Source organism: Temnothorax americanus, unplaced genomic scaffold, assembly GCF_048541705.1.
Source record: "Temnothorax americanus isolate GAGA-0224 unplaced genomic scaffold, ASM4854170v1 Scaffold10, whole genome shotgun sequence".
Taxonomy (NCBI): domain Eukaryota; kingdom Metazoa; phylum Arthropoda; class Insecta; order Hymenoptera; family Formicidae; genus Temnothorax; species Temnothorax americanus.
In genome coordinates this window covers 190,269-203,788 of record NW_027509231.1, presented here as the reverse complement: position 1 = coordinate 203,788, position 13,520 = coordinate 190,269, and the positions used below count along the sequence as shown (strand labels likewise).

General features: G+C 40.7%; 3 protein-coding genes across 6 annotated transcripts; 2 read left to right on the top strand and 1 right to left on the bottom strand.

Moving 5' to 3' along the window:
• Window positions 1-369: 369 nt before the first annotated feature.
• LOC143899400 (uncharacterized) lies at window positions 370-4,908 on the top strand. The gene is made up of 11 exons (XM_077409677.1): window positions 370-680; window positions 854-948; window positions 1,035-1,189; window positions 1,295-1,425; window positions 1,501-1,636; window positions 1,712-2,090; window positions 2,209-2,744; window positions 2,949-3,321; window positions 3,406-3,734; window positions 3,815-4,049; window positions 4,160-4,908. The coding sequence occupies exons 1-11, from the start codon at window positions 602-604 to the stop codon at window positions 4,520-4,522; spliced, it is 2,811 nt and encodes a 936-aa protein (XP_077265803.1). The 5' UTR covers window positions 370-601; the 3' UTR covers window positions 4,523-4,908.
• Window positions 4,859-7,429, bottom strand: LOC143899404 (uncharacterized). Of its 4 annotated transcripts, none has more exons than XR_013257484.1 (5): window positions 7,000-7,427; window positions 6,307-6,435; window positions 5,961-6,225; window positions 5,429-5,890; window positions 4,859-5,287 (listed from the first exon to the last, which is right to left on the bottom strand). XR_013257484.1 is itself a non-coding variant. In XM_077409697.1 (5 exons), exons 1-4 carry the CDS (start codon window positions 7,285-7,287, stop codon window positions 5,477-5,479), a joined length of 720 nt encoding a protein of 239 aa, XP_077265823.1. In that variant the 5' UTR covers window positions 7,288-7,429; the 3' UTR covers window positions 4,859-5,287; window positions 5,429-5,476. The 4 variants fall into 4 exon arrangements, 3 of the variants coding, with proteins under 3 accessions (XP_077265823.1, XP_077265817.1, XP_077265832.1); XM_077409697.1 differs by having other exon boundaries at window positions 5,429-5,514; window positions 7,000-7,429; XM_077409691.1 differs by having other exon boundaries at window positions 4,859-5,514; window positions 7,000-7,429.
• A 1,314-nt stretch (window positions 7,430-8,743) lies between these two features.
• On the top strand, window positions 8,744-12,860 carry Fzr (fizzy and cell division cycle 20 related). The gene has a single exon (XM_077409264.1). It carries the CDS (start codon window positions 9,081-9,083, stop codon window positions 10,563-10,565), a length of 1,485 nt encoding a protein of 494 aa, XP_077265390.1. The 5' UTR covers window positions 8,744-9,080; the 3' UTR covers window positions 10,566-12,860.
• The last annotated feature ends 660 nt before the right edge of the window (window positions 12,861-13,520 follow it).

Genomic DNA, 13,520 nt, shown 5'->3' with positions numbered 1-13,520 from the left:
GAACGTGATTGGCCAGATCCGGAGGCTCGACTCAACGCGTTCCACCTCTCGCCCGACGCCCGACTGTGCGGCGGCTCGGCGGTCGGCGGTTGAGTTTTGAGTTGCACTTTCTCAGGCGGCGCGGCGCGTCGGAAAATGCAACACACGAAAAAGGCCGGGATGGCCTCTCTCAAGGTTTCTCTCTGGTTTAGCACTTATGCAATTTATTAATAAAAAAATTTATTTAATTTAATAGTCTATATATTACTATCGCTATAATAAGTAAATCTGTAAAAATAAATAATAATGAAAATGACGGAGCGGAGGTGCACTTTACGAAGGTGCAATTCGTGGCGGCTCTGCGGTGCACCTGCACCTGCACCGATTGCGCGCGCGCAAACGTCATCGTGGCGCGTGTACCTACCGTGTACCGTGTGTGCGTGGACTGGTGCGTGCGGGCCGCGGGCGCGTCGCTTGCCGCTGCTATGCCGTGCGGGAGTTCGGCGATACGACCGGCGCGAGTCTCTTTGACATCTGACAGCGGGATGACAGCCCGATGACGCCTGGCGACGCGCCGGCTTGACCCACCGTACTCCGAGCTGCAGGCCGAACCCGAGCAGAGATGCAAGGCATCTGCGAGAACATTCGCACGGCGATCGAACACGGACGTACTGACATTATCAGGTCGCTCCTGGACGCCTGTACGTATCTCAGGGATATGCGTTTGCCGCGGTTTCTTCCTGCCTCTTTCCTTCCTTCGCTTCAAACTTCAAACTTGGCGCGAACTGCCTTTGTATTGGGATAGATCGAACGGGAGGGATATGAACGTCCTTCGTTTTTTGCTGTTTACATTGTCGGTCTTCCTCTGCCGCAGGTGAGAACGGTAATTCCACGGAGGGCATCACGAGAGACAAGATATTGAATCAACCGATCTTGGAAGAAGGAACTTTCTTGTCATATGCCTCGAAGGTAATGCGCTTCTGCTCAGTGTCGCAATTCCAATTTTCTTTCTCTTCGAATTCTTCCATTTGGATTATCACGCCTATTATGTTTAGATTAACCAAGCGGACATTGTGAGAACTCTTCTGAATTGCGGTGCCGATCCAGCTGTGCGGAACGCGAATGGACATAATGCGGTAGACGTCGCCTCGAGCGATGCAATACGACGTATTTATATAGATGAAATGTTAAGGGCAACAGCTGCTTCTGAGTACGTAAATATCTCGGCCCTTGATTTCCTGGTCTTCTTTTTCAATTGCGAGGTATAATTTATATGATCAATATCGCAAAACGATGGGTACGTATCTTTTCACAGAGTAGACAGAGTAGTGCAGTTGCTAGATGCAGGATTAGACGTTAATTCGTGGGACTCGCAGGGTAGTAAGAACACACCGCTGCATTGGGCGGCATGTTACGGGAACAAAGACATTATCGCGTGTTTACTTGGTAATGTATAGACAGACGCGATGGGGGGCTGACACCTGAAAATAACATTTCATCATGTTAGAATCTTCGTCATAGATAAAGGAGCCAATGTAAATGCCGAGAATGGTTGCGGTGCAACGCCGTTACACGATGCAGTGAATCGTGGCGACATCGCTATCTGTCGGGAGCTATTGCAGGCTGGCGCAAATCCTCTTGTACGGGCTACCAAAGGGTGAGCGATTAATTTTACGAATATATTATTCTCGCGTGTACAAGCATATAAAATGGCAATATATTTCTTTTACAGAACATTTGCGGGGAAAACGCCGTACGAATTGTCCAGGAAAAAGCAATCTCTACACTCTTTCCTTCTAAGATTTATATCGAATTTCATGCTGAATGAGAACGAAACGATACACAGTGCCACTACGTTGTACCCAGATACGAACTATTATCAGAGTCTCACGTGCAATATGAGCCAACTGTCGGTCGAATCTACCAAGTCGTCGGATCCGGCGTATGATGTGCCTTTGCGTGATGCGGTCAAAGAGAGTCCTAGCAAATCTATCGTCGATAAAGGAAGTATCTATAACTTGCTATGGCCACAACCGAAGACTGTGAACGAACTGAAAAACTTTACGGCCCCATTTATCGCTGGAAAGGAACTTTTTATATCAATAATACAGGTAAGATTCAGGGTACACTGACGCTTCTAAGACATTCATAAAATTTTCTGTTCCGTTGACAGAGAATTCTCTCTATTTTACATATAAATTCTTATTGTGCTCACAAATTATTCCCCAGGGCAGTGAATCTGTACATAAAATATTAGATGTATGGGAGATTAGCAGAACTCATCTGCTGGAATTGGGTCACGATGTAAAGATTGGCGAAGTGCAACCTAGTTGCGGCAAGCTGCTCGACGACAATACGATCGAATGCGTCGTAAATAGAAACCTTTTTAACATTGCGGACAGCTATCAGTTGCACATTACGCATAACTCCATTAAAGTGAGCGCTGGAAGTCTAGCAGGGTTGCGTTACGCGGTCTGCACATTCGTGCAGATTCTGCGTCTGACTAAGAATCAGAGTAGATCGGAAGCGTGCGAGATAGAACCTGTCTTTATCAAAGATGAACCGAGATTCGTTCATCGCGGCATACTCTTGGACATCTCTCCCAGAGGACGCGTACCGACATTGGAATACCTTTTACACATTATTGATCTATTGTCGTCATTTAAAATCTCACATTTGCACCTCTACTCCAGACTTGTACAAAATTGCGACTGGCAGCTTTGCTACTCCAAGTCCGAGATGGTGACTCTAGATAGATATTGCAGGTACAATTACACATTTATAATTCTAAGGATCTGTTGTTTTCAAATGAGAGATTTTCTATTATTTCTATCATCTTACACTCTTCTATTTTCATTTATTTTTAATAACTAGCGGTCTCTTTACATATATTATATAGTCTGTGTTTTGAGTGAAGATAGATTAAAATTTTTTTATGTTACGTAATATTTGGAAATTAATATTTCCAGGGATCGCCATTTAGATATAGTCCCAACATTGGACGTCGATTCTAATGTCAGCCAACATCACCTGATGCAAATGTGGCCCATCTTTCAAGATTTGCTCGCAGTATTCCCTAGCTTGAATTATGTTCACGTAGGCCCACGATTAACCGCTTTATTGGTGCAAGCTGACAGTTTTGACTTGAGCGTATCCGTTAACGATACGCTCGAAACGGACATGTCGGAAGTATTCAAGTCTTACTCGTGCCTTCAAGAACTCTGGCATATCCTCAATTTAAGCTCGAACGCGACTCTACTTTTATGTTCCAATAGTTTACATTCCAAATCCGAGTTTCACAATATTCCTACTAATATCGTATTTGTTGAATACGGATTTCAGGTAACAGCAAAATTTTTTTCATAATATATTTACGGGGACAATTATTCAAATAAAATTTGCACTATTGATATCCGAATGTTACAGGCTGATTACGATTTCTCCGAATGGACGGAACCGTTCAGACTAGCGGGCGGTAATGTTTTACCAAGCTCTGGCACAGCTAGTTACAATAGTTTGGCGGGATGTCCGGCGTCGACGTATGCCAACACGAGAAACGCGATAAAAACCTCTCTGGAACAGAACTCGATCGGTGTCGTTGTTGCACACTGGTCGGGCAGTCATCATCTTACACCGCATCCTTTCGCGTGGATCGGTTATCTAGTAGCGGCTGGTTTATCTTGGAATCCAACAACGGAAATAGATTTAGGACCTGATGATAATTACGACATCCCTGAGTTATCTGCGTCAGTTAGGTACCTGTCGCAAAATTTGCACAATCCACGATTATTAAATATCATATGTTCATGTTTAATAAAATCGTTTTGTTTTGCAGAGAAAGATATATTACGAAGTTATTGGACATACACGTATTTCAAGATTCGGAGTATAAAATCGGCAATGCGATATTGGAGTTGGGACGTTTAGACACGTTGGTATTAACATTGAGTAAAAATCAAGCAGTCAAAGACTTGCAACAAATACCAGATAATCGCGGTTCCACGTTATATAGATTACTGACCGATCCAGATAACGTGAATCTGGAGTATCTTTCGGCCGATCTGTTCGCTGTAAGTACACTTGCGTGCTCGCTTGTTTGAATATCCGAAGTGTATCTTAAAAATGAATAACAAGGTAAGACTCGGATATTGCGAATTAATTTGCTATTATACGTTCGTAGAAAATGACGAAGCAGATCAAACGAATATCCCATTCGTTGTACGAGGCGAACTTGTCCTCCAAATTCGCATCTATGGAGATTCAGGAATTGCAATTAACATCCGATCTGATGCTTACGGCCTGTAAAATCGGCAGAACATTGATCGGAGTCGGTGTGAATCCGAATAGCAACATGGGACTCGCGGTCATCAATCTAGGAGTATGTAATCTGCCACCCACTTTCAGGACCGACATAGCGAACAAGATGTTGGCTCATATAGAGCAGTATAAAGGTTCCTGGTTGCAAAGACATTTCCCACAGGGTCTCCAAGATTCCCTGCTAGTTTTGACTAGCGCGCTGCATAGGTTTGTGCCGGAGACATAATTTTGTTTAGAATACAAGAACTTTTAGTTTGCATTGAGCAATCTAGAAAACGCAAATGTCTAAAAGACTTTTACAGGGTATCTGTAACTTTTGTGTTTGGGATTTTAATCAACAAAAGATTGCAAATATACGCGGCAAATGAAACACGTAATAAACGAAGGATTTCAAGATGTTTTCGAAGATAAACTATCGAGAGCAATATGTATTTTTATCCTTACAAGTTATCATACTACTATTGTACGTTTGCTATGCTGCACTATTTCTTGATATCCGTAAATTTACAAAAATGCTTTTGAAAAATACTTTATTGAGGGAATATAATTTTATGCTAAAAAATTTTGATTATAAAAAGAATATTTGTTTTATTAAATACAGAGACATTTATCTCAATTACATTTATTGGCCTTATTGATTGCATAATAACTCTATGAGAGTCACGGCTGATATAATTAACAGCAAGTGATGTTTGAATATATTATTTATTATCATATGGACGTATGTGCAAATGCAGGATTCAACAAATTTTCTTTCGCAATAAATTAACATATTTTTTTATAATATTAACAGATATAATACTTAATATAGTTATAAGTACCTTATATATAATAGTTTACACAATAAATTGTATCTTGATCTATTACAACGATTAATGATACGAAGAATAACACTATTACTAAAACTTTTAATATTTACAGTTCTTATACATGTCGCAGAGATTTCGTGTATTTCGTTTTTTTGCAAAATTCCTAGGGAATCTATAAAAACCTGGGATATTGTGGGATAAATAAAAATTATTAATATAAATATAACTTTTAAAAATAAATATAAATTTATATCTACATCTTTTACGTTTATAAACATATAATTTATATTTTCAAATATAAATTAATAAAATTTTTAGCTTACCGATAGAACCTAGGATTTTGAAAAATCACTAGTAAAATTGTGTAATTTTTATTCATTCCACAATATCCTGGTTTTTTGTGGATTCTCTAGAAATTTCACCAAAAAAAAAACGAATTACACAAAATCTCTGTAACATACATATCAACCTATTTATTTATTTAATTTAAACTAACTTGAGAGGGCGGCAGTTTTGCAAGATTTTCATTTAAATGCTTTCATTTTTAAAACTCCATATATATCGCAATAAATTTGTTCAATTTTTGTCCTACATCATATACTTTCTTGTGTGTAATAATTATATTTGTTATTTTATATTATTTAAAAAACTTTAATATCGCGTAGAAAAATATTGGTTGAAATCATTCAAGCATTCATTATTTCCATTTGCAATTTTCTAGTGAATTTAGAATTGAGCAATAAATCCCTGTCAAAGCTACGCGTAGGCAATGTTTTAAACGCATTCTAAAATAGAGAATTTGTAAAATGTAACGTGTTTCCTCAATATCAAATTCCTTCTAATATCCTTACTTACGTTCATTCGTCAATATATCATCGCTACTTATGAGATTGTTCCTCTTTCGCTCATTCCAGCCACCCATTTCCAAATCTTGCTTATGAAATAGTTCTCTTTCGAGCGCTTGTAGCCTATAAAACTCATTGATCTCGAACTGATACTTGGGCGCTGTTATACCAAAGAAGTTGGCCAGGCATTCGCCAACGTAATCGCAACCATCCAACATTTTAGAACTGAACCACGTAGTTTGATGCCACGCCCATGGTAACCAAGTCATATTTTTCTATAAAATATGTATTATTATTTTCTATTCTCGTTGAAATATTGAAATTGATGTAACAAGTTACAAGATTTGCATAATTACCGTATCTATCTGCGACACCGTTTTATTATTCTTTGGTGCGTCAACTTCATCCTCCGACGAATATTCCTCCATTACTCCATCCGAAAATTGCAGCACTCTCTTTGGTTTCTTGCTCAATTTGCGTTTACACTGCGCAACATTAATTAAAGTCAAGCTGTATTAAATTCGTTAAAATATGTTTATAAAGTTTTTATGGAAAAAGATCCAATTGTAGGATCTGCTTCCGAAGAACTTGAATAGATAATAAATGACAGAACTTTAATAGATAGTTAATAACGTAAAAACTAACTAGATAGAAATTAAAGAAAAACACAAGTCAAGAAGCCTATCGTTTATCTTAAGAATCTTGTCTACTCCAAAACTCTCTTATCTTATCAAATCTTAATTATATTTCTCAACTACGCGATAAATCCGAAGGTTTACACTGCACAAAAAATATAAGATAACCAGTAATTTGTAACGGAATCAGCAACGGAATGTGATTAGCAAATATCTGTTGCCTACCGATAATTCCTATTTCCCTTAAAAAAAATCCAAGTTTTCTATGGAAAACTTTTGGAGTTTACAGCGGGGATCTGTACAAATAATCTATTTATCTGCCTGGATAAGTGTGAAAGGTTAAAGCGGCACGAAACGCATATCGCATATCTCCCGTCCGCATGTCCCGCGACACGACCGGAGCGGCGCGTTTACCTGCGTCTCGGCATCCGAATTCTCTTGCAGAATAACGTCGCTCAGATCCCCAATGTCGTCTCTGTCTGACGCCATCGTCGGCCGTATCTTGCGGTAAACAAAGCCCTTCGTGCCGCGTCGCGCCCTGCTGACGTTTCTCGACAATCTCGACAGCGTGTCGTCGAACAAGCTCCCCCTCGTTCTCCGCCTCCGCTCGCCGTTCCGTTCGTCGGATGACTCATCCGAAACGACCGAAACGAGCGGTGCCGAGCCGTCGGGAGAAACGACGGCGAGGCATCGCGATCGCATTGACGCCGCCAATTCGGTGGACGGTGCGCTCCTTCTACCGCACAGCCGGTGAACGGGCCTCGCCACATATGCCACCTTTTGCGTTTAAAAATGCCATTCCGCGATCGATTTTAGCGAAGTTTCCTCCTTCTGGCATACTATACCAATATCACGTATGCGCGATGCGCGGCTGCAATTGGCACGAATCGCGACATTCGAGGTGGAGACGGTGGAGAAATAACGTGGAATAAATAACACTCATCCGGTTTCTCTAACCGTCCAGAAAGTTTTTAAATTCCTTCGTCTTTATCGATGAGAAATCTGTTTGTCCCGATAATAATTTTTATCTCTTGACCATCGACATTTGTTGCCTTTTAAATGGAACGAATGTGTGTTTTGAATAGAATGGAAGGAAAAAACATGAAGATTCGAGATAAGCGAGATTTTAAAAGTTCGAGAAAATCGGTGACTCAAAGGTTTACTTTGAAAACGACGTGTCCTTTATTCGGCAATTAGATAAATGTGATTTCGGTTCAAATAAAAGAATTTAGATTATCTTTCATGCGGGAGAAATCGTGAACATGCAGTTGCACTCGCGACAGTAATCTTTGATTGTAAATTATTATTTATTATAATTATAGCGTTAAATAATTTCAGAGCGGAGTTGGAACGATGAGGATTTTTATCATCAAAATTTTATTATAAAATTCTATTAATTAATTAACATTTGTATACCGTTTCGATACGATAATATTGTTTTACTTTTAGATAAATGAATTTATATATTATCTTTTTTTGCGAAAAATCATGAACAGTTGCATTCACGACAGAATCTTCGATTTAAGTTATTATTATTTATTATTGTGTTCAGTATAATTATTGTGCTAAATAATTCCAAAGCGGGATTGAAACAAGGATTTTTATCATCAAAATTTTATTACAAAATTTCTATTAAGTAACATTTTTATTCTGCCTTGATATGATTTAATATTATTTTATTTTTGTATTAAAGAATTTAGATTATCTTTCACAGGAGAAATCATGAACATTTGCATTCGCGACAGTAATCTTCGATTATAAATTATTATTTATTATTGTTGTGCTAAATAATTCGGATAATTCAGATCGGGGTTGAAACGACGAGAATTTTAATTATCAAAAGATTCTATTACGAATATTTTTCAAAACGTCGACAAAAATAAAAGTGAAATATACGCGCAAATTGCAACGAAATGGCTGATCTCTTATATATGGGCAATATTATTAATTCCCAATCATCGCAGATTATATTGCGTAAAGACCGTGAAGCAATCAATAAGGGATAAAACGGTCGATAAGATCGACCTTCCCACCCCGGTCCGAGTGCAGCTTTATCGCTCCGTGAGACACGTTTCTATTGGCGGATACGGAGCGATCGCTCGACCTCGCGCGGCATCCTCGATTCTCGATCCTGCGAGGGCTGCGAGCTGCGAGTTGAACCTGACGTCGACCGTCGAACGTCGAATGGCGACGGCGACGGCACGGGCTGCCTAAACCAACCAGTGCTAGCACGACGGACTGGGACGGTGGTTAACAGCTCGCACCTCGCACCTCGGACCGTCTTGGAAAGCCGAACGGAAACGCGCGGAGATCGATCGCGGAGTTGTCGGCGCAGCGGCTCGGCTCGGCTCGGCTCGGCTCGGCTCCACGCGCCACACGGCGGGCACGACCTCTCGCAACGGTGCACGCGAGAGAGGCGACCGCGATACGTTAATTATGTGAGCGGGGAACTGCCGTCGAGAGGTGAGGTGGGACGTATCCATCGCGTCCGCGTCATGTTTCATCACGAGTACGAGAAACGGCTGCTGAAGCCGGTGAGCGGCGATGCCTCGACGGCGACGGGCACGGCGACGTTGCCCGGCGCCGTCGCCACCTACTCGCCCATCTGCTTCTCCCCCACGAAGACGTCGGCGTGCAACAACAGCTACGATCGCTTTATACCCACTCGTTCGGGCAACAACTGGCAGACCACCTTCTCCATGATCAGCGAAAATGGCCGGGGCGGCCTGGTGGCGAAGAAGACGCGAGAGAACGGCGAGGGCAGCCGCGACGGCATCGCCTATTCCTGCCTGCTGAAGAACGAGCTGCTCGGAGCTAGCATAGAGGACGCGAAGGGACAGTGCGAGGAGCGCAGGGTGCTCTCGCCGTTGGTCACCAAGAATCTCTTCAAGTATACCACGCCCACCAAGGATCGGACGTTGCTGGATCAGAGCTCGCCGTACTCCCTGTCGCCCCTCAGTGCCAAGAGCCAAAAGTTGTTGAGGTCTCCCAGAAAGGCGACCAGGAAGATCTCGAGAATACCCTTCAAAGTGTTGGACGCTCCGGAGCTGCAGGACGACTTCTATCTGAACCTGGTCGACTGGTCCTCCCAAAACGTCCTCAGCGTTGGCCTGGGAAGCTGCGTCTATCTGTGGTCGGCGTGCACCAGCCAAGTGACGAGACTCTGCGATCTGTCCAGCGACGGCAACAGCGTTACCTCCGTCGCCTGGAACGAGCGAGGCAATCTGGTGGCGGTGGGCACGCATATGGGCTACGTACAGGTGTGGGACGTGGCGGTGAACAAGCAGGTGAGCAAGCTGCAGGGTCACAGCGCCCGGGTGGGAGCCCTGGCGTGGAACGGAGAGGTTCTCTCATCCGGCAGCAGGGACCGGTTGATCCTGCAAAGGGACGTAAGGACGCCGTGCGTCGTCGGCGAACGGCGACTCGGTGCCCATCGACAAGAGGTGTGCGGCCTCAAATGGTCACCGGACAATCAGTACCTGGCGTCCGGCGGCAATGACAATCGGCTCTACGTGTGGAATTTACACTCCCTCTCGCCCATCCAGACGTACACCGAGCACTTGGCGGCGGTTAAGGCGATCGCCTGGTCGCCTCATCATCACGGCCTGCTGGCGTCCGGCGGCGGCACCGCTGACCGTTGTATCCGCTTCTGGAACACGCTGACCGGCCAACCGATGCAATGCGTCGACACCGGCTCGCAGGTTTGCAACTTGGCGTGGAGCAAGCACAGCTCCGAGCTAGTCAGCACGCACGGCTATTCGCAGAACCAGATCCTCGTGTGGAAGTATCCAAGCCTCACGCAGGTGGCCAAGCTCACCGGACACTCGTACCGGGTGCTCTACCTGGCAATGTCGCCCGACGGCGAGGCGATCGTCACTGGCGCCGGCGACGAGACTCTGCGCTTCTGGAACGTGTTCAGCAAGGCCCGCAGTCAGAAGGAGAATAAATCCGTGCTGAATCTGTTCACGAGTATCCGATAAATAGTGCTCGGACTGCCCTGGCAACTGTCGTTGCGGCAAAGCCTCGCGAGAATTGTCTTTTATTATGTATTTTGTACATATGCATACACGCGTATCTATCATCCATAAATACAATATCGTAGAGTATTCTAAAAAAATTATATATATATATATATATATATATATACACTTATAGAAACATATATGTACACATTATATAACTGCGCTAGAGGTACTAGAAGAAACATTCTTAGATAGTTGTATAGAGATAAGAACTACGCGGTGTTCCCAACGTATAGGATATAAGTCCGTGGATCTTTCGCACAGTCTGCGATACGTTGAGTAATTGTGTGCAATACTCGTTGCTATTCTCCGATAGAGAGTAATCTTACGAGGAAAAGAAAAGAAAGATCACGCATCCTGGAGACTATCGCTGCGAGACGCTCTACATTTTTTATGCACTTTATATACACTTATTTTTATATGTCGCTACACTACAGGATTATGCATACTTGCACGAAGTGTCCTAGAAACTCGACGGCAAATCTGACGCAGATTTTTTATTATTATTAATAATAAAGTTATGAAAAGACCAAGTAAGCTTTTACATTTCGAGATAATTAAACTACGATACTTCTTTCTCATTTAAAATCATATTATAACTCAAACTCAAATATTCTTTTATTTAACGAGACAGTCACGACTAACGAGATTTTTTCCAAGAGAAATCTACTCCAGATTTGTCAATAGGACCTGTAATTGAAATTAAGTTGGTCTAGGACACTCTGTACAACGCGCTTGCGTTTTTCTATTCTATATTTTGCATCGTGAATGATCACGATGTTGGAGCACACGATATATCTTGCGGCATCTTCGATTGAGAGTTTACAGCGACGATCTATTATGCATTTTATAAATTTGTAATTGCAGTTCTCTCTTCTTTCAAGGATGTATTTGACCACTATATTTCTCTAACTCTTTGAAATAAATTCCCACTTGAAAATATCTGTAGACTGATCAGGCTCTGAAAAAGAAAGAATGAAGTGTCTGTGAGAATTCTAAGAAGGGCTATCTCATTTTTTTTTTCTACTGTTTGACATTGTTCTGCTGTCCTCCACGTGCTCTATTAGTCACTATAAAAAAGGGATTTGCTTCTACATATATACGGAAGTTTTCCGTCGCATTCTTGTACGACTAATGCTAATTTATAGTTTATGCTCGGCAAATTGTACAAGATTAAGTTGAAACGTGACACTTTTCAAGCGAATCTACTAATTTATATTATAACAAAAAGAATATATATTTAATATATCGCATTGACTTTTTTTGCGTAATATTATTGGAGAAGTAAAAGAGAGATTGAAAATTGACGAGAGAAAATTGTACAATCGAGAAAATGTGCGTATAGGCCCGCAAACGTACATGCATATATATGCGTAATCTATTTTTCGCGATACCGTATATCGTTCGAGTACACGGAGTGTGTGTAATAAAAAATAGGAAACTGAAATAAAAAGCTTATTGAAAAACCAAGATGTAATTTTCAGCGAGAGGTGATTATTTCGTCCACGAATTGTCCGCCGAAAGCGGATAATCGACGATTTTCACGTAGCATAATTATACGTTATTGGGTTATTGCTCTAGTAATATAATGTATAAAATATTTTTATACAATCGCTATATCGTTAGACGAAGTGCGTACACGCCTATATAACGCTTTACTCGATTCACGCGCGACGATTAACTAGGAAGACGCACCGGAAGTAAAAGAAAAGGAATGCAAATCGCCAGCGTTACGGTCCTATCATGTGCGCTGCATTCTACATGCACCAGAATGCATTCGAGAGCTTCTTAGGTATATAATAAGCTAATTACAAATAGAGATGTTTCCTCGCAATTTCTATGCAACATCGTTCGATAATTCGTGATTAGATTGAAATGGAGAAACATTTTGTTTCCCATAATGAAATCCAAAAAGATGCACACGCGTATGATTGTAAACGATATCAGTTCTATTAGATGTAATTACGTGAAAGAAAATGGTGTCAAAATAGACAAATAATGTGAGATATTGAAACTAATAAAATCACAAGTCATCATTTAAAATATATAAAAACTAATTGTTGTCTTTTATTATATATTAAAGAGACGGTATGAAAGAAACGCTAAAAAGGAGACAAATGATGTATATAGATTAAAGTCTGCTAGTCAAATTTAGTCAATGGTCAAAATTTTCTTGGACTCGATGCATTTTCTTTATGAATATTTCTCTCTTACACAATGTGTGTATATATAATATTTTTTTAAAATAATATTTCTAGTTAAAAAAAAAAAGAAAAAAGAAACATTTTCAAAGCAAAACAATATGTCTTATACAAATGACAATCCTTCTATCTATATCATAAATAACTCATTTATTATATATTTTATTGTGCTGAGAGAGAGAGAGAGAGAGAGAGAGAGAGAGAGAGAGAGAGAGAGAGAGAGAGAGAGAGAGAGAGAGAGAGAGATATGTTTATAGAAATGATATCGTTTACGTTCTTGATGTATATGAATTATTTAAATGTTTGATAAATACCAATATCTTGTGTTTCTTTGGAAAATATACTCTTTTTAGGCAAAAATGTATAAATTCCAAAGAATGCGCTTTGTGGAGATCTTTATACATAAATGTGAAAGTTTTAAATTAACTTTTATAATTTAATCCTTAAATCTATGATGCACTACTATAAATGCAATATCTGTTGTCACACATGCATCGAGGTTTAAAAAGATATATTGAAGATATTTATGAGTGTATGAAAATATAGTGAGGTATTACTTTTGGCAAATTATGCGCAAATATCATTATATAATCGGCTTTCAATTTACGATCTTAATTGCGTACAATGGTTTCGTAGATCTTTTATCATTTCTTATTCTATTACTTTTGTCAGTCACCGATATTCAAATACAATCTTATTAATTATAATTATG